At 45.2% G+C, this 26,175-nt stretch overlaps 1 protein-coding gene and 2 long non-coding RNA genes across 4 annotated transcripts; all 3 read left to right on the top strand.

The window, feature by feature from the left end:
* Positions 1 to 6,783: 6,783 nt before the first annotated feature.
* On the top strand, positions 6,784 to 8,587 carry LOC135397961 (uncharacterized). Of its 2 annotated transcripts, XR_010423915.1 has the most exons (4): positions 6,784 to 7,194; positions 7,321 to 7,464; positions 7,604 to 7,898; positions 8,068 to 8,587. It is a non-coding gene; the product is annotated as an uncharacterized LOC135397961 (long non-coding RNA). The 2 variants fall into 2 exon arrangements; XR_010423914.1 differs by having other exon boundaries at positions 7,604 to 8,587.
* A 7,428-nt stretch (positions 8,588 to 16,015) lies between these two features.
* On the top strand, positions 16,016 to 16,808 carry LOC135397960 (uncharacterized). Its single transcript, XR_010423913.1, has 3 exons — positions 16,016 to 16,110; positions 16,171 to 16,292; positions 16,541 to 16,808. It is a non-coding gene; the product is annotated as an uncharacterized LOC135397960 (long non-coding RNA).
* A 1,261-nt stretch (positions 16,809 to 18,069) lies between these two features.
* On the top strand, positions 18,070 to 24,763 carry LOC135397959 (DNA-directed RNA polymerase III subunit RPC6-like). The gene is made up of 9 exons (XM_064629438.1): positions 18,070 to 18,168; positions 18,284 to 18,401; positions 18,496 to 18,563; positions 18,630 to 18,697; positions 18,754 to 18,866; positions 19,282 to 19,425; positions 19,478 to 19,585; positions 21,594 to 21,767; positions 24,569 to 24,763. Exons 1-9 carry the CDS (start codon positions 18,095 to 18,097, stop codon positions 24,668 to 24,670), a joined length of 969 nt encoding a protein of 322 aa, XP_064485508.1. The 5' UTR covers positions 18,070 to 18,094; the 3' UTR covers positions 24,671 to 24,763.
* The last annotated feature ends 1,412 nt before the right edge of the window (positions 24,764 to 26,175 follow it).

The following is a 26,175-nucleotide window of genomic DNA, read 5'->3' as shown; positions in this document are numbered from 1 at the left end:
TCCGGTGCTGCTTTTTCAGAATTTTGCGGCTAACGCTGCTGCAATCCCTGTGAAGTTTAAAACGTTTTTATTATGACTTTGGAACGAGCGATACTAGCGCATTCATCCATATTAAAGGGGTCCGGTGTAGGTTTTTTAAGAATTTTGCGACCCCACTGCTGCAATGCCTGTGAAGTTTAAAACGTTTCTCTTATCATTATGACGTTGGCACCAGTGACATACGAGGGCATTTGTCCATATTAAAGCGGTCCGGTGCTGCTTTTTGAGAACTTTGCGGCTACCGCTGCTGCAATCCCTGTGAAGTTTAAAGGTACTGTAAAGCAGTAGACAAGCATGATATGCCGGTGATGTGACTAGAGACTTTGTTGCTTCTAAATACCATATGCGGAACCATACGACCGACAACGCGCTATAAATATTTTTAATTTGCCATGAAAGTTGCGGCGTAGTGGAGCGGTGCGACGCCTGGTGTCAAACAACCCCCTGTACAGCGGACAACACTGAAAATTGGTATTACACACTATGACATCGGAACTTCGTTATTTTAGTAACCATATTATTAGTTTTCCTGTTTACCTATGCATTCTGAAACCCCTGTTGACAGTTTAACCTGTTAACCCCTGTTTTTGCGAAGTAACCCAGTGCTGGCCGCTGTTCGATGGGGGCTCTCCCTACTTCTCTGCTGCGCCTGCGCGCTCCTTTTGTTCGCGGCCTCTTTCGAACGAACAAACTCTCTCTGTGAACCTCTGTGAACAAAGAAGTCCCGACGCTGTCTGGCTTCTTGAACGTCTGACACATTTTTTTCAACGGCTCAGCATTTCATTTCAGTTCGCTTATCCGTTTATCCTCAGATGTGGATCGTTGTGTGGATTGCAGGGGCGGATTTTATGGCGGATTGTGGTGGATTGTTATGTCGGGCCCAGTGTTATACGCATGCAATGTGGTTGCCGCCGTATGTGTCAGAAGTACGGATTCATTTCGAATACCTGGTACAGTGTTGCCCGTAATATTTAATTGTAATTTTCTAATTAACTGCACCGTCTATTGGAATGAAACTTGCACAATTTTTGTCCTGGTGGCTTCGACTATCGAATAGCCACACTAAATGACATTTGATCGGTGCTGCTTTACAGTACCTTTAAAACGTTTTTATTATGACCTTGGAACCAGCGATACGAGGGCATTCATTCATATTAAAGGGGTCCGATATTGTTTTTTAAGAATTTTGCGACCACCTGCAATGCCTGTGAAGTTTAAAACGTTTCTGCTATCATTATGACGTTGGCACCAGCGACATACGAGGGCATTTGTCCATATTAAAGCGGTCCGGTGCTGCCTTTTGAGAATATTGTGGCTACCGCTGCTGCAATCCCTGTGAAGTTTAAAATGTTTTGATTATGACTTTGGAATCAGCGATGCGGGGGCATTGATCCATATTAAAGGGGTCCGGTGTTGTATTTTTAAGAATATTGCGGCCACCGCTGCTGCAATGCCTGTGAAGTTAATAACGTTTTTGTTGTCATTATGACGTTGGCTACAGCGACGTACGAGGGCATTGGTCCCTATTAAAGTAGCACAGAAGTCATTTTAACACCCAGTTTTCTTCCTATAAAACTGTTAAGTAGGCCAGTAAGGTGCACCATGCGAAGTAATTTACACCACAGAGTCATAATTACCTCAGAAATTGAATTTAAAATACGCCGCAAAAAACGACCGTGCGCAACGGTGGTGAAGAGCAGTACCAGCCTGTGATCTGCCTGGAACCTCGCGCTGACGCTATAAGGAGAACGCTCGCTGATTGGCCTAGAGAAATGTTGACTGCTACTCCGCTGTCGTCTGCTACTCGGCTGCTCGGGGTTCTGATAAAGCCTTTCTCCTTGCTCGGTAATGCTTCGGCCGCTCCTTCTATCCCCAGTTCTCCGGGAAAACTGGCAAAACAGGTTTACGGCGGCAAAGGGACAAGGCGCTGACCCCCACTGACCGGCAAACCAGAACGAGTCTCCTCATGCCGTCATCGGTGATGTGCCTTCATACCTCCTCATCCTCGTTATATCTGGAGTGGCGAGTTAAGGGTGAACGCGCGGAGCTATGTTTATGTGAGTTTTTTTTTCTGGGAAACAAATTGCACACATCCTTTTGCGCTATTCGGTATAATGACACACACACTTTCATCAGATGTCTTAATCTGAAAATTTTTTCGATGGCCCTCTGTACACCTTCAAAGCAGTCCGGTGCTGCTTTTTGAGAACTTTGCGGCTAGCGCTCCTGCAATCCTTGTGAAGTTTAAAACGTCTTTGTTATTATGACTTTGGAACCAGCGATATACGAGGGCATCGTTCCATATGAAAGGGGTCCCGTGTTACATTTTGAGCATTTTTGGATCACCATAGCTGCAGTCCCTGCGAACTTTAAAACGTTTTTGTTATCATTATGATGTTGGCACTAGCGACATACAAGGGCATTTGTCCATATTAAAGCGGTCCGGTGCTGCTTTTTCAGAATTTTGCGGCTACCGCTGTTGCAATCCCTGTGAAGTTTAAAACGTTTTTTTTTTTGTTATGACTTTGGAACCAGCGATATACGAGGGCATGTTCCATATGAAAGGGGTCCGGTGTTACATTTTGAGAATCTTTGGGTCACCGTAGCTGAAGTCCCTGTGAAGTTCAAAAAGTTTTTTTACCATTATGACTTTGGAACCTGCGATACGAGGGCATTTGTCCATATTGAAGCGGTCCGGTGCTGCATTTTGAGAATTATGCGGCTACCGGTGCTGCAATCCTTGTGAAGTTTAAAACGTTTTTGTTATTATGGCTTTGGAACCAGCGATATACGAGGGCATTGTTCCATATGAAACGGGTCCAGAGTTACATTTTGAGCATTTTTGGGTCGCCGTCGCTGCAGTCATCTGTGAAGTTTATAACGTTTTTATTATCATTATGACTGTGGAACCAGCGATACGAGGGCATTGGTCCCTATTAAAGCGGTCCGGGGCAGCTTTTTGTGAAATTTGCGGCTATCGCTGCTGCAATCCCTGTTAAGTTTAAAAGTTTTTGTTATTATGACTTTGGAACCAGCAATATACGAGGCCATTGTTCCATATGAAAGTGACGCCGGTGTTACATTTTGAGCATTTTTGGGTCACCGCAGCTGCAGTCCCTGTGAAGCTTATAACGTTTTTATTATCATTATGACTTGGGAACCAGCGATACGAGGGCATTGGTCCCTATTAAAGCGGTCCGGGGCTGCTTTTTGAGAAATTTGCGGCTACCGCTGCTGCAATCCCTGGAAAGTTTAAAACGTTTTTGTTATTATGACTTCGGAACCAGCGATATACGAGGGCATTGTTCCATATGAAAGGGGTCCGGAGTTACATTTTGAGAATTTTTGGGTCACCGTAGCTGCAGTCCCTGTGAAGTTTAAAACGTTTTTGTTATCATTATGACTTTGGAACCAGCGATACGAGGGCATTTGTTCATATTGAAGCGGTCCGGTGCTGCATTTTCAGAATTTTGCGGCTACCGCTGCTGCAATCCTTGTGAAGTTTAAAATGTTTTTGTTATTATGACTTTGGAACCAGCGATATACGAGGGCATTGTTCCATATGAAAGGGGTCCGGGGTTACATTTTGAGCATTTTTGTGTCACCGTAGCTGCAGTCCCTGTGAACTTTAAAACGTTTTTGTTATCATTATGACGTTGGCACCAGCGACATACGAGGGCATTTGTCCATATTGAAGCGGTCCGGTGCTGCTTTTTCAGAATTTTGCGGCTACCGCTGCTGCAATCCCCGTGAAGTTTAAAACATTTTTGTTATTTATGACTTTGGAACCAGCGATATACGAGGGCATTGTTCCATATGAAAGGGGTCCGGTGTTACATTTTGAGCATTTTTGTGTCATCGTAGCTGCAGTCCCTGTGAAGTTTAAAACGTTTTTGTTATCATTATTACGTTGGCACTAGCGATATACGAAGGCATTGGTCCTTATTAAAGGGGTTCGGTACTACTTTTTTCGAATTTTCGGGTCACCGTAGACTCTAAGAAAAAAAGGTTGAAAAGGGGTTGAAACGGCGCACTTCTTCCCAGAGAACTTTTTTTCAGCCTATTCGCTGCGAGATCGACCTATAGGAGGCGACACTGTCACCATTCTAGTGTGGATAAGACGTGGGCCGATGTTGATGGTTCTTTTCCGTAATTCTTGCGTATATTCACCGGAAAATCAATTGTGCCGCGATGGTACGATACTATTCGGTTCCCCAATGCTCCACCTACTGCACTGAACGCGGAATAAACGTGTAAAACCAGACGACGCGTCCACACTATGGTAGTTCTCTGTTCTCTGCAGCGCGCCGACACCGTTCGATCTCGGAGCGAATATACTGGAGGCATGAATGCGGCGTTTCTACCCCTCTCCCCGGCTATCTCTTCTCAGCGGTAAAAGATATGTCGGTGCATTGCCATGTGTGGGGTAGAAATGAAAGGCCCAAGCATACTGCGAAGAACCCTACGTCACAGCGATAACCAAGTTAGCCTCCGTCCAAGGTAAATATAGATGGTAGCGAAGCTTGCATTGGCCACCACGTCTTCAAGGGCGGCCATGATAAAGACCGTCAGCGCCATCCATCCGTTGCGGGGCAAACTACAAATTCCGTCATAATGACGTCATCTGGTACGTCACCATTACGTATAGCGCGGGGCGGGCGCTCGCGCTGCGCGTGCGTTCTATCGAGATGTCGAGCCGCGGAATGTCAGAACCGCTGTTGCAAGCAAATCCAAGAGCAAAAACTCAAACAATTTGTAAACAGAGAAGAATCAACAGTAGCGACATGCGTGCAACAAAGGACTCAGAAGACCAGGTGGGGGCTTGCTCTCTTTTATCACAGGTAAATTCGCCATGCCGTTGTAAACAGTATAAATACCCACATCAGACAATTGATGTTCTGAGGCTGGAACACAGAGACTTTTCAGTGACTTCCACCTTTCATCATAAATACCCACGACAGAATACTGTGCAAAATAACCAGTATGACAGTCCATGTACTGAATAAGCACGAAAGGATAATGTACAAATTCCAGCAAACACAGGTGGGGCCCAGGACCTTAATGTCCAATGCATGCTGCTATAGCTGTCCTCATGTACATCTGGAACTTTCCACATATCTCTCGTACAAAGAAGGTGGAAGTGAACATATTTGCACTTGAAGATCACATTATATGATATTTGCATACGGTGTGGTGCTATGTCTGCCCACAGTTTTTGGCACTGTAACGAATGCTATGGGGGAATAAGAAGGCACAAGTCCATTAGCTCATTTTAGAAGTCTGTGATACTTTATCTTGCAAAACAGGCACAACAGTATCAGCTTCCAGCAATGACAACCTTGTTCAGTGTGTACACACCCTGCTGATGAGTACTTCTACTTTGATTACAACATCATTTTTGTATTAAAGGAATGTCAAAGCATCGACAATCTTCTGTGCTTCTGCTACTTTGTGCACATTTTGCCATGTGGTGTAGATTTGCAAGCTGCACAAGGTGCTTAGCCCTGCACATAACTGCTCCTACATACTTGCACACAACTACTGAACTCAGCGCAGGATTCAAAATATAAAATTACCTGCTAGGGATCTACGTACACAGGTATACACTTAATACGTATCAAAGAATAGGCAAACTGCTGAAGATTCAAAATAGAAAATGTATGCTAGGTATCTATTTACACAGGTGTACAAACACTAAACATATAAATAATTGGCAGCACAGATTACTGAACTCTGCATGGCTGTCAAAATACAAATAACACAGTAAGGAACTATGTGCAAAAGTGCACTTTGACAAATCGTATGCTTCACAGGAATGAAAGAATTACAAGAGATCATGTGTAATCTAGGTTGCAACTGAAAGCACTGGATAGACAACAGAACCATGCATATCCCTTTGCATGGAAAGAAAACTTCTGGTTACATCACAACAACGTGCAGAGATTACGAACTTAGTCTCGCTGCCTGCTGCAGTGCCTTCTGACGTAACGTACTACTTCGTGCTTCGTCATTCCTTTCTCGTGCAAACCAGAACAGTCGTACCCTCAGAAAAAAGTGAAATAGATGATCATACACGGATGAAAAACACAAACTCAATGTCTTTGGCACAAGTATGTCCAACGCTTCACACAGCTTGGACCTGACCCCTTGGGAGGTGAGGAATGTCTTAACGTTGGCTTTGAAGACTTCCTCACACGCACCCACAAACGTCGCAAAGGCAAGAAGAGGAACCGACAGCTCCAAAGTCAGTGCTGTCCACATTCTTGACACTCAAATAAAGCAATAGCTGGCTACTGTCCTGAAATGTGGCATTCCCGCGAGGAATGTCACAAGTTGGACTTGGTGGTTTGAAATTGAAAAGACGACGATGAAGAAGAAAACGGCAATGAACAGTCACAAAGTGCGGAGTCAACGTACAGCAAACTCGTAGCTAACAACATGGAGAGCGACAGGAACCGGAAGAGTACTCGGTTCTGTCTATAATCTTACGTATTACTGGCAGACCGCGCGAATTGCTCATTAAAAACATGCATATTGTATTAGTACAGACATTTTTCGCGCCTCCGATTAAATTATTTTTGTTTACCTTCGTAGTTTGCCCCTCAACAACCACGCTCGAATGTGTATCATGAAGGGCGCAGGGCTGCTAACACAGATTTCGTATTTTTTCCCGCCTTCGCTACCATTTATATTTACCTTGCTCCGTCTTCCTCAGCACACTCACAGAGCTACCAAGGACGCCGATAAGGACGTGTGGCGACGCCTGCGGGCCACGTTTCTTTTTCTTTCTCCTTTTCCAAACTATGATGTGTTTACTAAAAAAAGCTCTGTGCCTGGTGAAAATGCAGTAGGCGTAGGCTGTGATTCTTTGCGCGTGAACAGCTCACAACTGTCAAGGCATACTGTCACCGTAACATCCTGTGCCTGTGTGCAAAAAGGGTTGGAAGAGAGTGGGAACAGACGTGATCTCGTGCTCAGACTCGACGGCGCGTTCCTGACCGACGGCGAACTCTGCCATGAAGGTGCTATTTAGTTATGGTGGGCGAAAAGCGGTAGTGTCAGGGGGGAGCTGACATCACCACAGTGGAAGACACAATTGGTGCCGCTGCCGCGCTACTGAGCATACCAGAGGAAGAACTAAAGAAGAGACCAACGGTGAGTTACTTTGTATGTTCGAAAAACGTTCAGATGAGTATATCACTTCACTTATCGTTCAATCTGTGCATGACTGCGCAGACGAAGGGAAGAAATTGCGTCACTTTAGGCGTCCGTTCGTTCCAGACAGTCATGCATACTGCATGCAACGAATCTATAGCAGTGAAGATTATAACACGTTACGGCGAAAGAACGGCGGTGGTGTCCTGCGATGGCAACTCAACGGTACTCCGCCTAAGGGAAGATGAACTAATGTGCTAGCACCTCACAGTGAGTAGTGTCGTGTACCTTTTGTTCGTGATAAGTGCTTGACGTGGCCATCACCTATATTATGGTCAGTTCTTCACTGATGGCGCGCTATGTATAGTGTCGCAGTGGGATAATTATGCTGTCTTATCGTTCCTTGCAGATCTACGACGACGACGACTTTGACACCTGTGTGGAAACAGCAGAAGCTGGTAGTTTTCGTGGCTGTATAGCTCCCACCGTGGTTCTCTTTACTACGAACTTGCCATTTGTACGCCTTCGTGACACTTTTTGTTCGTTCAGATTAGGGAAGAATGCAATGCGCTCACAGGGACTGTCTTTGAAACTGCCTTGGACAGAGTTCTGCAGGACATTTCGGAAGCGGCTTTGAGGTACAGTCGAAAGAAGCGCCAACTGGAAGCGTTCTTTGAAGCCTTTAGAGTCTGAACATGGTGACGGTAAGATGATTTGTCCTCCGAGAGTCGAGATAGTCTACAGGTAGTTCGGACGTTTCACGGCTTTGTGGCTTCCATAGCGCATATGCATTGCGACACATGCAGGGTGTTTCTGTTTAATTCTTGTGTAATATCGGGTGAATATTCATATTGTGATTATATATATGTGCAGCAATGATAGTCACACTCCTTGTGGTCCTCAGTCTGGCACATGAAAGGTCCTTCATCACGCCCCAGGTGGGTTCTTATTGTACATAGCAAAAGGTTTTGTTATGTATCTATGGAAACGAGCTTTGCATTTTTCGTACTTTATTACTGGTGTCTCCAGAGAAGATAACGTCCTGCTGAAAATACTTGGGAGATTTTGTCTATGTATTCTGGTAACTTTCTACGTAAAGAATGAACATGTCTGTCATCTGGTGTGTTTTCCCGGGAAGTATTCCATCCGGAGCGAACGCTGTTATACCTGGAGAAAGAGACCCTTAGGGTGTCCAGCTTGAAGGAGCCTGTGAGGACCCTCGTCGTGCTTTACTGGTTATGGACATAGAATTGATGCCCAAGTCCCCTTCTACACTGCAAGTGCTCTACAAATTAATGAATGTACCCCTCGCATTGGTGAGCCCATGTGATAAAGCTGTTGTGTCTTGATTGGAATAGATTGTGCAAAATAAAGATTTGTAATTTGTAACAGCCTTTTCTGTGCGCTTCCATTCCTTCGGAACAGTGTTCATTAACTGCATGTCGTTACTGTTACCTTCACGTGCACCCCAACAAGAGGGAACAGTTCTAATTATGTACAAGAGCAGAAGAGTTCTATTTATACGGTGGCAAATGCTTCTCTCGAAATGTGTGGAATACCCCTCCCCACCGGCAAACGTATATCACTGCTAAGGTAGAAAACATTTCTCCGTTAGAATGTTAAGATTCGAACCACTAGGGTAGAACTGCTTCCTTCAGGAGTGGAAATTTATAGCAGATCACTTCTACCAAGGGTAGAACGTCCCATCGCAAAAGGTATAGCATTTATTTCCAACGCGGAGGCAAATTTCGCCTCCTCGAGGTAGACGTAGCTCCCCCATGAGGTATAACACACATGACACATAATGACACATGACATATGACACATAATACTCAACCGTGGACGGGTAGAACTCTTCAACGAAGACGGTAAGCTGCCACCCCACTATCGGGTAGGTCTGTTCTACCCCTGGGGTAGAAGTGGCAGGGTAGAACTGCTTCTACCCCTCATCTTCTACCCCAAAAGGGTTGAAAAGTTGGGACAACGCACTTCTACCCCAAGAGGTAAAAAAAGCTTTTTTCCTTAGAGTGTAGCTGCAGTCCCTGTGATTTTGTTACCCTTATAACTTTGGCAGCAGCGATAATAGGGTATTGGTTCATATTAAAGGGGTCTGGTGCTGCTTTTTGATGATTTTGCGCCAACCGCTACTGCAATCCTTGTGAACGTTTTTATTATTGTAAGATGGTGCATGAAAGAATGAATCTTTATTGTCGTCGTCGTCGTCTACACAACAGTCTGACTTCCTCTTCGTCAGTCGTAACCCATGTTACAATTATGACCTTGGAACCAGCGATATGAGGGATTGGTCCTGTAGTAGTTTATATTAATGAACGAAATATAAACGCTAAAGCACGGTGCACCCCTTTAAACGCATGATACCAACATGTGGGCCACCAGTACCAAAGTGACAAACGACAGGCATCTTACACGGTTTACGGCACCCGCAGTAGCACTAACAAAGTCACAGAAACGGAGTATGGGTGCCCTTTAAAGTGTGCTACTCCCCTTGTTGTAACAATCTTTTAAAAGTGACAACTAACAGATTTCGTCGCGCTTCGCTGCGACCGTAGTGAAGGGAATATAAATCCCTGAAGCACAGCTCATCACCCCTTGAAACTGTACTATGACAACCTGTGAGCCACCCGTACCAAAGTGGTAATAGGGTGAGGGGGGCGCTCATGTAGCACTGATGAGCAGAGCGTCGAACCGAAATGTTTTTCGGTTTGTTTCGGCTTCGGATTCGGCCATAAAGTTTTCAATTCCGGTTCAGCTCCAGCTCACGTATATCGGTTCGATTAACCGGTTGAAGTAGCCACTAAAAATGATACAAGATCTCCTAGTTACGTTTTTATGCATTTATTTCTGTTTTTCAACCAACAGGACCATCCCTTTCATCCCTTCCCCGAGCAACGTGCCGCCAGTCTATAGGCAGGCAGACCGCTCGAATCCCCACATCATGTAGAGGAGGTGGAGTTCCTCTACATGAGCCCCGACCGGCGATGATGGTATGCCACGGAGAGGCGATGACAGTGGCCTATCTCCATGGCCGCGCCGGTGGAACTGAGGCGGGTGCTCCAGGCGCGTGGCCATCTTCGTCGTTGTCCACGGCCCGCTACAGTGCTCCCCCCCTCAGACGCGGAGCGGCGATAAGAAAGATCCAAGAATCACGTCTATACCGGAGGGAGAGCGCAAGAGTGATCGTGGATGACGCGCACTGCTGGACATGTCCACGGGCGGCACAGCACACGTTGCAGGCAGAGGTCGATGAGTGGGGCGGGAGCGGCCGAGATGAGGCTTGCCAGAGATGAACGTTGACGATGGCGAAGTCGTGATCTGGCGTTGGAGTCGTGGCCTGGGGTGCCGCAACCGGCACGGGAGCGAGAGCTCGTAGGGTCCCAGGAAATGACGCCAGGTGAGGCTGCGTAGCCGTGAGGACTGCCGAGACGCCGGCTGATGCGTGCTGTGGCGTCGGCTGCCGCGACTGCCGAAACCGGCAGGCGAGCATGTTGCACAGGTGTCGCGGCCGGCAGTGGGTGCGAGTTGAGATGCAGAAATGAAGAGGGTGGTAAGTGTGCCGGGGGCCGTGGACAGCGCAGGTCGGTCCCTGGAAGCCGTGGAGCGGGTCGGTGGGCGCATAGGGTGATGAGTCTGGACGTTGCGTGGTCGGTCAGATCGGTAGCGTGGACGGAAGCGGGACGGATGCGGTCGGCGTGTCGGTCGTGATGCGTCGGGTAATGGTGGTGGCTTCCAGGGATAGCTTGCCTTGGTAGTGCTAGCCGATTTTGTCAAAAATTTGGGATGGAGAAGGGCCGAATTGCTCCGAACTTGATGTTCATCGTTCGGGTCACCAAATGTAGAGGAGGTGGAGTTCCTCTACATGAGCCCCGACCGGCGATGATGGTATGCCACGGAGAGGCGATGACAGTGGCCTATCTCCATGGCCGCGCCGGTGGAACTGAGGCGGGTGCTCCAGGCGCGTGGCCATCTTCGTCGTTGTCCACGGCCCGCTACAATCATCCCCCACCACACACCAATCCGAACCTGAACCGGTATCCCGAACCGGTAGCCGAAGTTTTTAGATCGGTTCGGTTCCGGTTCAGTTCCAGCTAAAAATTCCGGTTAATTCGGTTTTCGGTTCGACTTGGTAGCAAAACGCAAGAGTGATTGCTCTCTGAACACAACTGAGTCCAAAGAATGAATGCTCCAGCTAGAAACAGCACGTGCGTTTGCCAGAGAGCAGGCGATGTGTCTGGAAGCTTCTTGCTTCTTCTTCAGCATGCGCCGGGATGAGATGTACCGTTTCGTGCCTGTCCTGGAAGTTTCGGCTGATTGCCATCTGGGGGCAGAGGTTCGAACGTAGGCGGGGACGTGTTTTTGGCGATGCTACATCCACTGGGTCGTTCCATCCACCACGGCCCTGAGTTGGCCCGTGAGATGGCGCTGCTCGATCTGTGAACCCAGTGCCGTGTATGCCAAAGGGAGTCTGGCCATTAGGAGGAGCCTAAAAAAGGGGCTCGACCTGTCATTCAAATTGAGCGTTTTTCATTGGCTACTGTTTTCTATGCGGGCCGCCATGACACCAAAATTTTCCCGAAAATGGCGGCGTAGCTTGGAACGGCGAAGCGAGGATTTCATGACAATTTTTTTTCACAAATTACGTCAATTTTATTCCGTAAGTGTACATTCTGTTGCAATTATCTTGCAAATCACCTTTAAATTACGCTCCAGTGTCGATGTTTACCTGAAACTAATATGTTTCGTCGTCCTTGTTAGGCCTAGTAACGACAACGATCACCTGCAAATAGCAAGAAAAACGCTACGGATGGCCGAAAATTTTCATTTTATGACATACTTTTATTCATATACACACCTTTGACCGTTCTTGGTTCAATCTCATGTTTCATAGTTAAAATACTTATAATACCGCCAATCTGTTCCAACTAGCGGTTCTGCCGGCCAATCAGTTCTGCTAGCAAGTACTTCTCCTTCTGCTACTTCTGCTATTCTGCGTCTTCCCGGCGTGCCCCTCACCATCCAGATGGCGCCGTTAAAAGTGGACGCAAAATCCATTATGTTGCTAGGTCGTCAGGGAATATCCTATTCAATCTAATCCAATCCAGTTTCCCGAAAATGTCGGCCCAGTTAATACAGGTAATATATAGCTTGGATAGCCTGGGGTTAATAGCGAACTGTATTTTGGCTCGTGATTGGCCAGAGAGCTCAAAAAGTGGGTGGAGCTCCAGGTATAGGCAGGTTCCATTAATGGCCAGACTCCCTTTGGCATACACGGTACTGTGTGAACCTAGAGACGAGCGTTCCTTGGGACCGCGAAAATGGTCGGCGATAAGTACTGAGTCATGATCCCATTTCTGTCTCTCTTTTTTTTTTTCTGTTTTCGTGGAATGAATTGACGGATTTTGACGGTTCCTGTGTTCGCTTGTTTTTGCTTTTAATAAACGTTTCATGATCGGCGTCCTCGAGCGATGCCCGCATTTGTTTGTTTGTTTTTGCTTTTAATGAACGTTTTATGATGGCTTGATTCATTGCCTGTTAGGCGCGGACTTCGAATGGCGCGTTTGCGGCGTCCTTGAGCGATGCCCGCGTTTGTTTGTTTTATTAAATATATGGAACACGCGTTGTTAGAGTGATCTTGATAAGACGTCCGCAGAATCGTTGCGCCCGTGTTTGGGTGATAGTAAGGCGTTCTTTGGCGTGTGTGTGTGCCTTCCCTTTTATTGAGCATGTCATGCGATTCGTGTGCGATGGGCTGTGGACCGGGACACGGCCGGTGAGAGGTATACCCCGTTTTTGTTTCTTTGTCGTTTTGCGGGACAATGCGTCACTATGGACTGTCTCCCTCTGGGTTTTTTTTTTTTTCTTCTCTGTTTCATACCCCCTTTTTGTCTTCACTGCGTCATGCGACACGTGTTTTTACGAAAGGAATTTGATGAGATGCCATGCCCGTGCCGTTTTTGTGCGTATGTTTAGATAATGCCGACAGAAGACTCTGGTTCTTTTCCCCCTTTTACTGAACATGATGCCACACATATTGTTACAGAAGGACTTTGACGAGACGCCCAGGCCATTTTTGTGCGTATGTTTGGTAATGCTGGCTAATGACGAAAGAAGACTACTTTTTTGATGGTTTCTTTCATTAAACTTTTGTTGGCATCGTACCGCTGTCAATCGACTGGGCGCGCATCATCTTTCTATGTGAAACCAGGAGACGCATGCAACTTACCACAGCTGGCTGCGAAATTAATGCACATGACATTTATTGCAAGGAACTGCATGGACAGGCTTTTGTTGGAGATGACAACAGTACATGTGGTCGAGGGCGGTCCTCTGAAACCCGTGCCGTAATGCCTCGGTAGTGGAGTACACTGTTGTTTTTATATGCTGTACCATATCATGATGCGTGCTCATGCAAAATGACATCCGACTGTCATTTTATAGGATTAATGGTTCCGGGACATTTGGTCGAAAGCCATTTGATCGAACGCCGTTTGGTCGAAACGGCAGCGGTCGTTTGATCGATTTTTTATTGGTTCGCTTGTAGCGTTGATGTAACAAAAAGAAAAACAAAAGAAAGCGTCAGTCCTAGATGCTGTTATCTTAAGGAATATTTAACTCTGTGTAATACGCTACCTAATGGCCTTACATTCCTTTCTTTCGACTGTGTGGGACGGGGATCCAGGACAATGGACTATTTCCGACAACGCGTATGCGCATGCTCAGCCCCTGAGTCCACCATCTTTGAGCGGAAAACATCGCCATGGATCCACCTACGGGGGTAGTAGCTCATAAGCACCAAATACTCATAACCTTCAAACGCTCAAAACATCCAAACGCTCATATGCACCGAAAAAAAGTTGGTGGTTTTGAGTGTTTGGTGGAAATGAGCAGGAGGGGAGAAGCTGCTCATAAGCACAAAACGTCCAGAACATCCGAATGCTCATATGCACCGAAAGGCGGGAGACCACAAAGGCCGGGTCTTCCTCTCCCGCATTTGGAACAAGGTCATAGGGTGAGAAAGGTGGAATGAATGGCGACTACCAAGGCCGCTTAGTGTGTCAGTTTGAAGTTTATGTAACAGCATGGTCCTGCTTGTATGTAGTCAGAACGAATCTTTATGGAAGTTTATTTTTATCTATCGTGAGTCAATGGGTGTTTGAACGCCGTAGTGCCCGCCCATTTGGTCGAACGCCGTTTGGTCAAATGACGTTTGATCGAAGGCGTTTGATCGAAAGCCGGTTGATCGACGCCGTTTGTTTGAAGGGAGTTCAAAAATGCATGCACTGTGTCATCCGCACCTCTTTTTCTGTTACTTTAGCATACGGAGCTGGCAATCAGGGTACTCCGCTTTTTTTCATTTTTATTATTATTATTTCTTTTCTTATTTTTCTTTTTTTTTTCTTTTTTGCAGGGAGACCGCTGGTTACTTGCAGACGTTTGTAATTTACGAACCAGTCGGACACATGTTGAAGAAAGTTGCACCAGGTTGGGAGCAGCCGATAATCTGTGTTTCTTCTGAGCACCCTTCTCATTGCTGGTGACATATTTAAAGGGAACGGTCTGAAACAGGATAGCCGTATGTGCGCGAAAGCCACCCGAAGTCTGTGGATGCTAAGAAGGAAATTTCGCCATGGCACAACGAAATATATTAAATTAACAGCATATATAAAACCTTAGTTCAACCTCGTTTAGTGTATGCATCTGCAATCTGGGTCACTACACATGCACGCTATCCGAAAAAATAGAGAAAGTACAAAGATCTGCTGCCCTGCTTATCTTGTCTAGGTTTCGAAGGACTTCTTCGGTTACATGTCTGTAGCAAGAACTAAATTTAGATTCACCTGCACATAGGCGAAAAGTAAATAAACTAAAAATGTTCTTTCTCCTTTACAATGGTCAGTTGATTGTCAGAAACAATAATACATTGTTAAAATTTATCCACATTCAACAGGAATAAATAATCGAAAAATGTCATTAATTTATTTATTTTTATTTGCCAAGAATGTTTAATACTTGAAATCAATTATTATTTGACAAAGTGGGTTAGCATGAGGAATGTGTTTACGAGCAAACGGGTTACACGCAGTTAAATGTTGCTTAGGATAACGGAGGAGGAGGAGGAGTGTCGTTGGGAGGAAACCAGAGAGGTCTGCCTGCCTGATTAGGCGGCATGTTTTTCGGGAAGGGAAAGGTGGTGGAGAGGAGGAGAGGAAAGGGTGAAGTGGAAGACCAAGCGGAATCCGCTCGGGGGGAGGATAGCTGCGTCCATGGGCCGACTTCAGGGGAACTGTGCCAGCATACGCCTATTACACATCTGAGGGAAACCCAGGAAAAACCCCAGACGGCACAGCCGGCCCGCGGATTCGAACCACGGACCTCCCAGTCTCCAAGCGCACGCGTTACCGCTGCGCCACCGGAGCTGGTAACGGAGGATAACGGCATTTAGAACTCCGGCATTCAACACTCCAAGTGAACTAATAAAAAATCGATCAAGCGACCGCTGCCGTTTCGATCTTCGATGAAATGTCTTTCGACCAAATCATATGTCGGCACAGTTCCTATAGAAGTCGACCAGGATGCACATTCCCCCAGGTCGTCAGTTGTGACGTTGCCCACCTCTGTGAGGCCAACAACGGCGAGACCTTTCATCGTCACCACAGTGAATTAAATTCGCCTACCTGAGGTAGAGTGTGGTTGACAAAACGTGTAAGAGTCTTATTAAGTAGGTCGTGGGTAGGAGATCATGCACGAAATCGAGAGCAGCTCACGGCTGGCAACAGTGGGCAGGCGGCCGTGACGGTTGGTTTTGACCAGTTTGTCCGTCGATGAGTGTGTCAGCTACACAAGTTGGTACTTGTGCACGCTTCAGTTAAAGTATCGCTGGAGCAGCAACGTGTACAGGTAAGCTATGCAAAAACAGAACGGTGAGCAGACGCAGCTCATATTCGTCTTCCACAACAGGTCAGGCAGCAGGGAGCCGGCCGCCTTGCGGTCTCCAAGTGATCACAACAGCTGAGAACATCAGCTACGGATATGTCAAGCAACAAACGGTGTTCGCTGAAGCGGTAACATCGGTGATTGAGGTGGGTACTGGGTACACCTGTCCTGTCAGAGTGCCATATATTTCGGATAGCGAAGTGTTTTCAGTTAGTATTTCTGATTTGGCAGGTCGTACGGCTGGTTCAGAGGTGCATTTTGCGTTGTGACAAATGTGTGTAGGTCTAGAACGATGCATGGAATTAACTGACGGTGACAAAATAAAGCTATGCTCAGTGTTGTGAAAGCTATAGCTAGGATGCTCCAGAAAAATCTGAAACCTGTTCTTTTGCAGTGAAGAAATGGAAGCTGACTTACACGCGAACTACATTCCTCCAGACTAAGGGACTGTAGCACTCACAGATGTGCCGCTTTGAAGTTTCTTATTGTGTAATAAACGTTCTTTGTTCTGTATATGCTGTCTTTACTGTGTAACCACCACAAGTAAATAAAATAGAGAAGTAAAATCAAATCATATAGTACCTGTAGAACCCAATAAAAACCTGCCACAGCGTCCACAGGATAACCACAGAACGGCCCCCTGCATGCCTCAAATTATCCAAAATGTGTCCTCTGTTCGTCGGCCAGGATGTCCTGTAGACCGGTTCGGGCGGTAACATTGAACAAACTATGTTAGTACAATTTCCATCCGTGGGAAGTTTCCCGACGTCCTGAGGACGTCTGGTTACCCGAGGTCGTTACTCCATGGGACATCCTAAGGTTGTATATGGCTGACTGGGATATTTCGAAACATTATCAACCAATCCCGGAACGCGCATCCTCCTTTGGCCAATGAGCATCCGTCATGATGCCTGACGATGTAATACCACGTGACTGGGACGTGATTTTATTTTTCTACTGCCGCAAATGCGGGGAGCTGTGGAGGCCTGGCTCAACTCTATACCAACCTCGTGGCGCTGTCGAACATTATGACGTCATTTGTTTACAAACAGGTAGAGGTTTATTCAACGACAAAAACGTGATTGGGGGGTTATTTTTTAGACGAAAGGAGAAAAAAAAGCGGGGGAAAGGTCAGCCAAACGGCGTCGGCTTGCTATTCCGCAAAGAGTGAGAAGAAAAGAATCAGGAAATAAAGGATAAACTAACAAACGATGAAAGAGGGAGATATAGATTAAAGACAAAGATGACAAAAAAATAAAATAAAAAGGCGACTAACAAACGATGAAACAATGATGTGGGGCACTGCAGTGCCCCACATCATTCTTTCAATTCTTTCAATTCTTTCAGTCGTACAATCTCATTCTTCATGAAGAGTGATATTGCACGACTGGAGTTCACAGGCTGTGACGTGATGGGTTTTGAAGTTGAATGAGGGGTTTGATATGTGATATGGGTTTGATATGTGATTGATATGTTCTGAAGTGATGTGGTGTGGTTTATGATGGTGATGTGATGTGATGGACTGCGCCGAAATCCGATCATGATGTGATGTTGAATGAATTCTTAGGAGATGCCGATATATGCTCCCACCTTGTCAACGACGACGGAGGAGGAGAACACGCATGCAGGCTTTTCGATAGCGCCACGTGTTTACGAATTAGTCAGCCAGAGGTTAGTGATATCCCTAGAAATCGGCCTCTAAAAAGGGGGTAATGATATTTGATGGGGCAATCTCAGAAATTTCAATGGGGGTGTTGTAAAAAAAAAGTTAAGAATAACAACACATGGAGGAGCTGTAGAGGAATCTGTGACAGGGTGGCTTCGCTTCGAAAGTAGAGGAAATAAAGCATAGTTCAAAAGATACATTATTCAGAAACAGGTACAGTAGACACACGGTCACATTCCTCACGCGAAAGGGATAGCTCAGCTGACATCGTCACCATCAAACATGGCCGCCTCCACGATGACTGCGAGCGTTGCTGTTAAAACCGAAAAACTTGACGCAGCAGAAGTGGAGCAGAAGTGAGTTAACTGTCATCTTGATTTGTCGTGGAATTTAGCAATTAAATTTCTTTTGCGTGGTAGTGCATACAGTGTAGAGCATGCGTGGTGTATCTGAAAGACATCTTCTCGGCAGGATCCTTGAACTATGTGAGGCCAATCCCACTGGAATCACCGATAAGATTGTCCAGCTACAATGTCCAGGTTTAGAAGCCTCCAAACGAGCTGAGGCCGTCAACAAGTTGCTCAGCCAGGTTGCTTTTATAGTTCCTATGCCCATCGTGCTATAACATTGAGAGGCTCAAGAGAGCTCATCTTGTATGTGTCGATGTCTGTTTCTCTTCTCAGGGAAAAATAGAAATTCTGAAGCAGAAAAACCAGCTCTTATATAGATTGAAAGATCCCGACACAGAAAAGTGAGTTACCACGACTAGTATATGAGAGCAAGCTTTGGAATAATGAACCTTCTGTAAAATCCGAAGGCTATGCAAGGGCACAGACAGAGAAGAAAAGGTTGTCTACCAGATCGTCGAAGAGGCAAGCAACAAAGGTACGTAAAGCATGATTTGGATAAGTGTTGGTGACTTGCAGCCCTGATATGTGCAGGGATCTGGATACGGGACATAAGGATGAAGAGTGGTCTTGTTCTTACTCAACTAAATAAAATTTTGAAGAACTTGGAAAGCAAGAAGCTCATAAAAGCTGTCAAGTCAGTCTCGGTACGTATCAGTAATACAGCCACAATAACGAAAACTGTAGTGTTTTCCATGTTATGTGTGCCAGCCAGTGGCGCCATTATGGTATGCGTCACCCGGTGCGGGAGCTGTTTGCATCCTCCCCCCATTAACGGATCCCTTTCCGTACCATGCGAGACATGATAACTAACAATATTACACTACACAGAGAAGAAAATGGTTCTCGCGGAGGACTCCTTACGTTGTTTTTATGGCGTCACTGTGTCGCAGAGAAACGGAGGAACTGGCGCTACTGCTGCCAGCATGAAATGCTCTATTGATTGTGCGGTCCCAGACTTCATGAGATCCCATATCAGACGAGAGGGGGTAACAGCATGTTAGCCCCTTTTTGATACCACGGGTTACAACATGCGAGGCATCATGTTCTGTTTTCTTACAGGCGTCGAAAAAAAAGGTGTACATGTTGTACAACCTTGAACCTGACCGTTCCATCACAGGAGGGGCGTGGTACAGTGACCAGGATTTTGAGTCTGAGTTTGTCCAAGTATTGAACCAGCAGTGCTACAGATTCCTCCAGAAGAAGGTAGTTCGTTTATGCTATCCAACCTTTGAGGCTAATGGGACATTACTTTCAGCTGACGATTGCACGAGAAAATTCTACGGACCCTTTGTTACAGAAGAATTCGTCATTTTCTTCTTCGAAGGAAGTATGGAACTTCATTAATGAACTAGGCATCAGTAAGGTAAGGTTCTGACAAGGCTTGTGGAAGGTCTGATGGTGTCTATGAAATCAGTTGCTAACTTTAGCAGTCAAAGATAGGCAAGGTGGTAAACTTGCATGCAGAGGCCTAGCATATATTAAAAAAACAAAAACAAAAAACATGGCAGGGTAATAAATTTGTGTTCCACAACTCAAACAGGGTGCACTTTTCTGGTGTTCTGGTGGAGGAGAAATCCAGTCATACTGAAACACTTTATAAGCTAATCTAGTGCAGCAACATACAGTAAAATAATTCTGTAACTGCATCCAATGTCTTCCAGAGATCTAAGATTTGAGCATGGGGTGTAAAGAGTAACTGATGATGATTTGTGGCCTCAGAGGAGCAAGGAAGTAACTCGAAAACCTGCTTTGGAAAACCTGTCTATCACAAGCCACCATGCTCAATATCTCATCTCATGACTGTGCAATAAAATGCATAAAAACACCATAAAAAGCAGCTATGATTGGTGCAAGGGCATAGACACCCCTCCGCAAAATGTAGGCTACCTTTTATATATGGTGCCATTTGCTCATGGTAACTCAGGTTGATTTGCTGAAGCGCTTAAGAAATGTGATCACCACTGGTTGGCGATCACCATTTTGCCTCGGAAATGTGAGAGACAAGATAGATTTCGCTCTCAAATTGTATTGGGTTGGAATAGCTTCCAAAAGCATCTTCCTTGACCAACTTGATGACATAATCAATTATGCATTGCAGAATGGTTTGCTACCTTGGTATCAGTATCTGATTCACCAATACCAGTGAGGGAGAGTTGCAGTGAAGGGTCTACGGGTATTTGTCTTGTAGCACCTGTCATCTTTTAGAGTTGCCTGGAACATGCAGCAGAAGTTTTATTCTGTGTAAGCTGTAATTACATATTTACTTAATTACAGCTTTACATAACTGCTGTATAATTATGTATTTTCCTAAACAGAACTTGCATTAGTTATGCACACTAAATGTACCTTGAAGCATGTCTCAGAAACATTAATGAGAAATCAGGTTGTGTGCTACTACTTTTGCTGAGATGTCAAAGCGTGCGAGAAAATTACTTCTTAAATGCTCAGTAAGTTTTCTTCTTTGCTATACTGCACTGTAGCACAATGTACGCCAGCGCAACTGCATTTGATGGAAATTTTTTATCGCTTGTGACCTGTAGTATGCATATTTATTTGACCATATAATGGGGGTGGGTGTTATGCTCGAGGCACACAATATGTGTAGAGAGGCTTTACAGTTTACACAAACATAAACCGTTCTCCCATGTCAGCATCTCCTGCAACGTTTAGGCACTGGCATATTTCTTCATCGGAGCAGCCCCTTGCTAGCTCTCAGGAATAGATGGAATAAGAAAGGGATTCTATCCATCTCTCAGTATGTGCGTCTGCTCCTTTTTGCTGCTAGGTTGTCGCTCCAATGGAGAAATGTGTCACCCCGGTGTTCCGTAAACTTTTGTCCCAAGCTGTACCTCGCAGTAGTTTGATGTAAGTAAAAAGACATTTTCAGCATGAGTATGGCCGCTAGAAATACACTGTGGCCTTATTAAAGCGATTTGGATGTGTTATAACTGAACCTCTTGGTCATACCTCCAGCAATGGCACCAGTTGGGTTGACGGTGCTACAACCTTTCCATATATATTCATCCTGTGCTAGAATGCATAGTTACAGGAATCTTCTGTTTGGGTCAGAAGTTTGTCATAGGCTTCGAAAATAGTGAACTGGCTGTCGATTACTACACGAACAAATGTGATGTTTACATGCTCATGTGTTTTATACCGTTTTGCTTATGTCCACAAGCTCACTAGACTTTCCATATTTGTGCCCAGTTTCAGTGTCAGGGTCGAGTCAGTCATGTTTGTAGTGGGTGCTCACTGAAAGCTATTGTAGCAAAGACAGTTGCTCAACTGATGTTCACCCCTGCAATAACAATTAAGAATGTCTACCACTTTAGACCTTTCTGTGACTGTGTGCTCCTTTTCATTTCAAATAGGTCCAGCTCAGCATTGAAGACATTGAAACAATCTTAAATACACTCATCTATGATGGCAAGGTGGAAAAGACTGTAGTAGCAGAAAAGTCCACAGACATGATCAATCTGTACAGAGCGGTGGAGCCACTGGTGCAAAGCACAGGGCTCATGCGCATGCCATGTGGAACATGTCCTGTAAGAATCTTTTGCTCAAGGCTTATTACAGTGCCCTACAAAGGGAACTATGACTCACGCACAATTGACAGCTCATTCTTGGGGTGAGAGAAAGCAATTATAGCCGAACCTCTTTATGGGGAAATATCATGAGAACGACGCATTTGTTCATTATATCCGATTTCCACTGTAACAGTATAGCACCCAAAAACAATGAATGCTGCTCACAAATTTGGCACTATGATGCTTAAAGCTCATTAATTTTAATTAATTTTAAAAGGCCACAATGCAGCAAGGTCACTGCAAACATATATTTATTTGAGAAAGAAAAATCTGTTATGTTCTGCGGCTTTGTTGCAACGGCATTATTTACAATAATCCCTCCTACATAACGAAGACCTTCCTTATATGTCATCAGGTATCACAATGAACAATCTTTAAGCGCCTACCACATTAAAAGGCGTTGTGAGGCTTTGACTGATGTGGTTTATGACATCATGCACACAGTGTACTGCACACCAGAGCATTGAGGAAATAAGAATTGTTTTTCCATGTGTCATACTTGGTGACTACATTAACCCCTGAACACACGCGCATGTCAAGCTTCGATGTTACGGGAAACGAGAGCCGAAAGGCATTCCCTTCAGTAGTTGTAAGTAGGGATTTTCCCAGGATTTTCATCCTAGGGGGCATTAGTGTCCCATAGTGGGCAGAGCCGTATATTGAAAGGGAGTCTGGCCATTGGGAGGAGTCACAAAAAGAGGCTCGACCTGTCAATCACAGTCTCGCTCCTCTGATTGGTTTGCTTTTTTACCAAGGGGGTCGCCATGACACCATACTGCCACCCAAAATGGCGTCGAAAACAAACACAGTGAAGCGGGGATTTCATGACAAAATTTTTTCACAGGCTACTCTGATTTTACGCTACAGCTGCACATTCTCATATACGTTTCTCGGAAATCAGTTTCAACTTACGCTCATCCATCGATATCTAATTGAAAATAATACGTTTTGTCGCCGATGTTGGGCCTAGTGAACACGGCGATCGCGGCGATCACAGCAAAATCATAACAAAAATGGCACTGTGCTGTACAATCTTATATTTAATTGCTGGATTTCATGGATATAAACATTCTTGCCTTTTATATTCCAACTATTCATGTAGGTTTGTTTAAAAATCATTCGAACGACAAAATGTGTCCCAGCAGGTGGTTCTGCCGGCAGCGGTGCAACGACGGAAGCAGACGACAACTCCCGACGTGCCTTACGCTCCCTAGGTGGCGCTCATCAAATTTGCACCAAAAATCCACTAGTTTTGCAGATAGCGAGATGTATCAATTTCAATCCCATCCAATCCACTTGCCACCCAAAATGGCGCTGCCCATGTTGGATAGGGGGACAAATAGTGAGGATAGGTTGATTGATAGCGCCCCATATTTCAAGACTCCATTGGTCAGAAAGCTGAAAAAGTGGGTGGAGCTTCAGGTATAGGCATGACCCATTAATGGCAGGACTCCCTTTTAATATACGGCTCTGATAGTGGGCAGAGCCGTATATTAAAAGGGAGTCCTGCCATTAATGGGTCATGCCTATACCTGAAGCTCCACCCACTTTTTCAGCTTTCCGACCAATGAAGTCTTGAAATATGGGGCGCTATCAATCAGCCTATCCTCACTATTTGCCCCCCTATCCAACATGGGCAGCGCCATTTTGGGTGGCAAGTGGATTGGATGGGATTGAAATGGATACCTCTCGCAATCTGCAAAAGTAGTGGATTGTTGGTGCAAATTTGATAAGCGCCACCTAGGGAGCGTAAGGCACGTCGGGAATTGTCGTCTGCTTCCGTCGTTGTACCACTGCCGGCAGAACCACCTGCTGGGACACATTCTGTTGTCGGTATGATTTTTAAACAAATCTACATGAATAGTTGGAATATAAGAGGCAAGAGCGTTTATACCCATGAAATCCAGCTGTTAAAAATAAGATTGTACGGCACAGCGCCGTTTTTGTTATGATTTCGTTGTGATCGCCGTGTTCACTGGGCCTAACACCGGCGACAAAACGTATTATTTTCAGTTAGATATTGATGGATGAGCAAAAGTTGAAACTAATTTCTGAGAAATTTATATTAGGATGTACATTTGCAGCGTAAAATCAGGTTAGTTTGTGAAAATTTTTTGTCACGAAATCCCCGCTTCACTGTGTTTGTTTTCGTCGCCATTTTGGGTGGCAGTATGGTGTCATGGCGACCCCCTTGGTAAAAAGCAAACCAATCAGAGGAGCGAAACTGTGATTGACAGGTCGAGCCTCTTTTTGTGACTCCTCCCAATGGCCAGACTCCCTTTTAATATACGGCTCTGATAGTGGGGATGCGACGGCCATATCTGCTGCTTTTCTGACTGACTTTTTGGGCCTTTCTGGTAGGTATTTCTTTGGGGGGGGGGGGTTAGTTTGGGGGGGTAAGATTTTAGGGGCCATTAGGAGGTGTGTCGAGGGGTGCTGGGAAAATCCCTGGTCACAAGCATGTGACCTTTCCTGCGACATCTCACTGGTGGGGGTGTCTTGTGAGTTTTGGTATTCACGGTGGCAGGTCACATTAGTTACCCCACCTTGGCGGACGTCATAAGGGTGCGTGATTGAGGTAAAGGTGATTGAGGATTGTTCAGATATGGCGAGCCGTAATCAGCAAATTTTAGGAATATTAAAAAAATAGTACGTCTCTTACTAATATTAATTATATAATATAATATAAATTATATAAAACTTAAATATTAAGAATTCTTGCTTTTTAATGGTGATGTTGTTCTCTCACTTCCACTTAGGTGATGCATAACTGCCACGTTGGTGGAGTGGTTTCACCAGCTACATGCCAGTACTTCAAGGATTGGCTGGCAATGGACTTTGATGAAGAGGGCAATGGGTGACTGCAGGTATGAAACCAGCGTGGCCTCATTTTGCAGTCCAGTGAAAAAGTGTCCCATCATTCTTGTAAATAAATATTTAAAGTATTTCTCCTCTGTATGTTTGGAATCAGTCTCTTGTCCTATACAGGGTGTCCCAGAAAACGTGTCATTGAATTATAATAAAAAAACTACGCCACCTCGAATCATGCGGTCAACACCATTTGTTCTTACTAGGTTTTTGCCACCTCCTGATGTCAATGTCATGTAACGTAAATTTAATTATGTAAATTTTTGCGAACTGAACTCAGAAATTTGCCAAGTAAAGGTCACTTTTTTACCCCACCAATCTGAAGAGCGTGCCGAATTTACTCAAGTTCATGATAGTTGACGGGCATCCAGGAGGTATGCCATCGAAAAAAATCGCCGAACATCATGCTTCTCGGAGCACCTGATCATAACGTGCAATGACTTTTTGAGCGCAATCACTGTCAGTCCGGCAAAAGGAGGTTTCAAACCCAGCCCACAGAGTGATAGCAGAAAAAGCGACAGTGAAGAAAAAACAGTGAAATCAGGAGAGGGAAGGCATGACCCCAGGGGAAGTCGGATGCGATAGGCCATGCATGTGTTATCTCTTTCGACGATGGCTGGGTTTCCAACCTCCTTTCATCAGACTGACAACGATTGCGGTGAAAAATTCATATAGCGGTACCCTCTGGGAGCTCCGTAGAGCATGATGTTCGGCTATTTTTTCTGATGGAGTAGTTCCTCAATATCCCTGTCAATCTTCATGAGCTTGGGTAAATTTGGCACGCTCTTCAAATTGGTGGGGTAAAACAGTGACCTTTACATGGCAAATTTCCGAGTTCAGGTCGCAAAAATGTACCTAATTACACTTACGTTAGATGACATTCACATCAGGAGGTGGCGAAAACCTAGTAAGAACAAATGCCGTTGACAGCATGATTCTAGGAGGTGTAGTTTTTTTTATTATAATCCATAATGACACGTTTTCTGGGACACCCTGTATAATGCCACAGTCATCCATCTGGAAAGAGGTTGTTACTTGAAACAACCTAGACCTGGCCTGTCAAATTTGCTGGAGCAATTTGGAACTGCATAGAAAATTTAAAACATCGGTAGCACATCGTGAACAGTTTCCAGTGAACAAACACTGTCTGCAAGGACCTAGGTGTAGGTCTGCAGTATTGTAAACAAAATAATATTTTGTTCTACACTTTGAGAAGTTCAAGCCACATTCAGGGTTTACCTGTCCTTCTTTTACAAATGTTTTTGTTCCCACGGTCGCCCAAAAAGAGAAGGATGATTAAGAGAATTACAGCATATGTAGGGAGTCACTTTTTCGGGTTAAACCCGATTCTGCCCGGTTATTCGCCCCAAACTGACCTCCGACCAATTCGGGTTAAACCCGATTTCTCCCCGAATTCCGGTCACTATGAAATCCTCAAGTGACGTTTCCACTGAAGACGAACAAAGGTCGCCACTTGTAACACATGGGTCTCTTGCGT

Source organism: Ornithodoros turicata, chromosome 6 (assembly GCF_037126465.1).
Source record: "Ornithodoros turicata isolate Travis chromosome 6, ASM3712646v1, whole genome shotgun sequence".
NCBI classification, from domain to species: domain Eukaryota; kingdom Metazoa; phylum Arthropoda; class Arachnida; order Ixodida; family Argasidae; genus Ornithodoros; species Ornithodoros turicata.
Note: the sequence above shows the minus strand (reverse complement) of the source record. Positions and strands in the feature narration are given on the sequence as shown.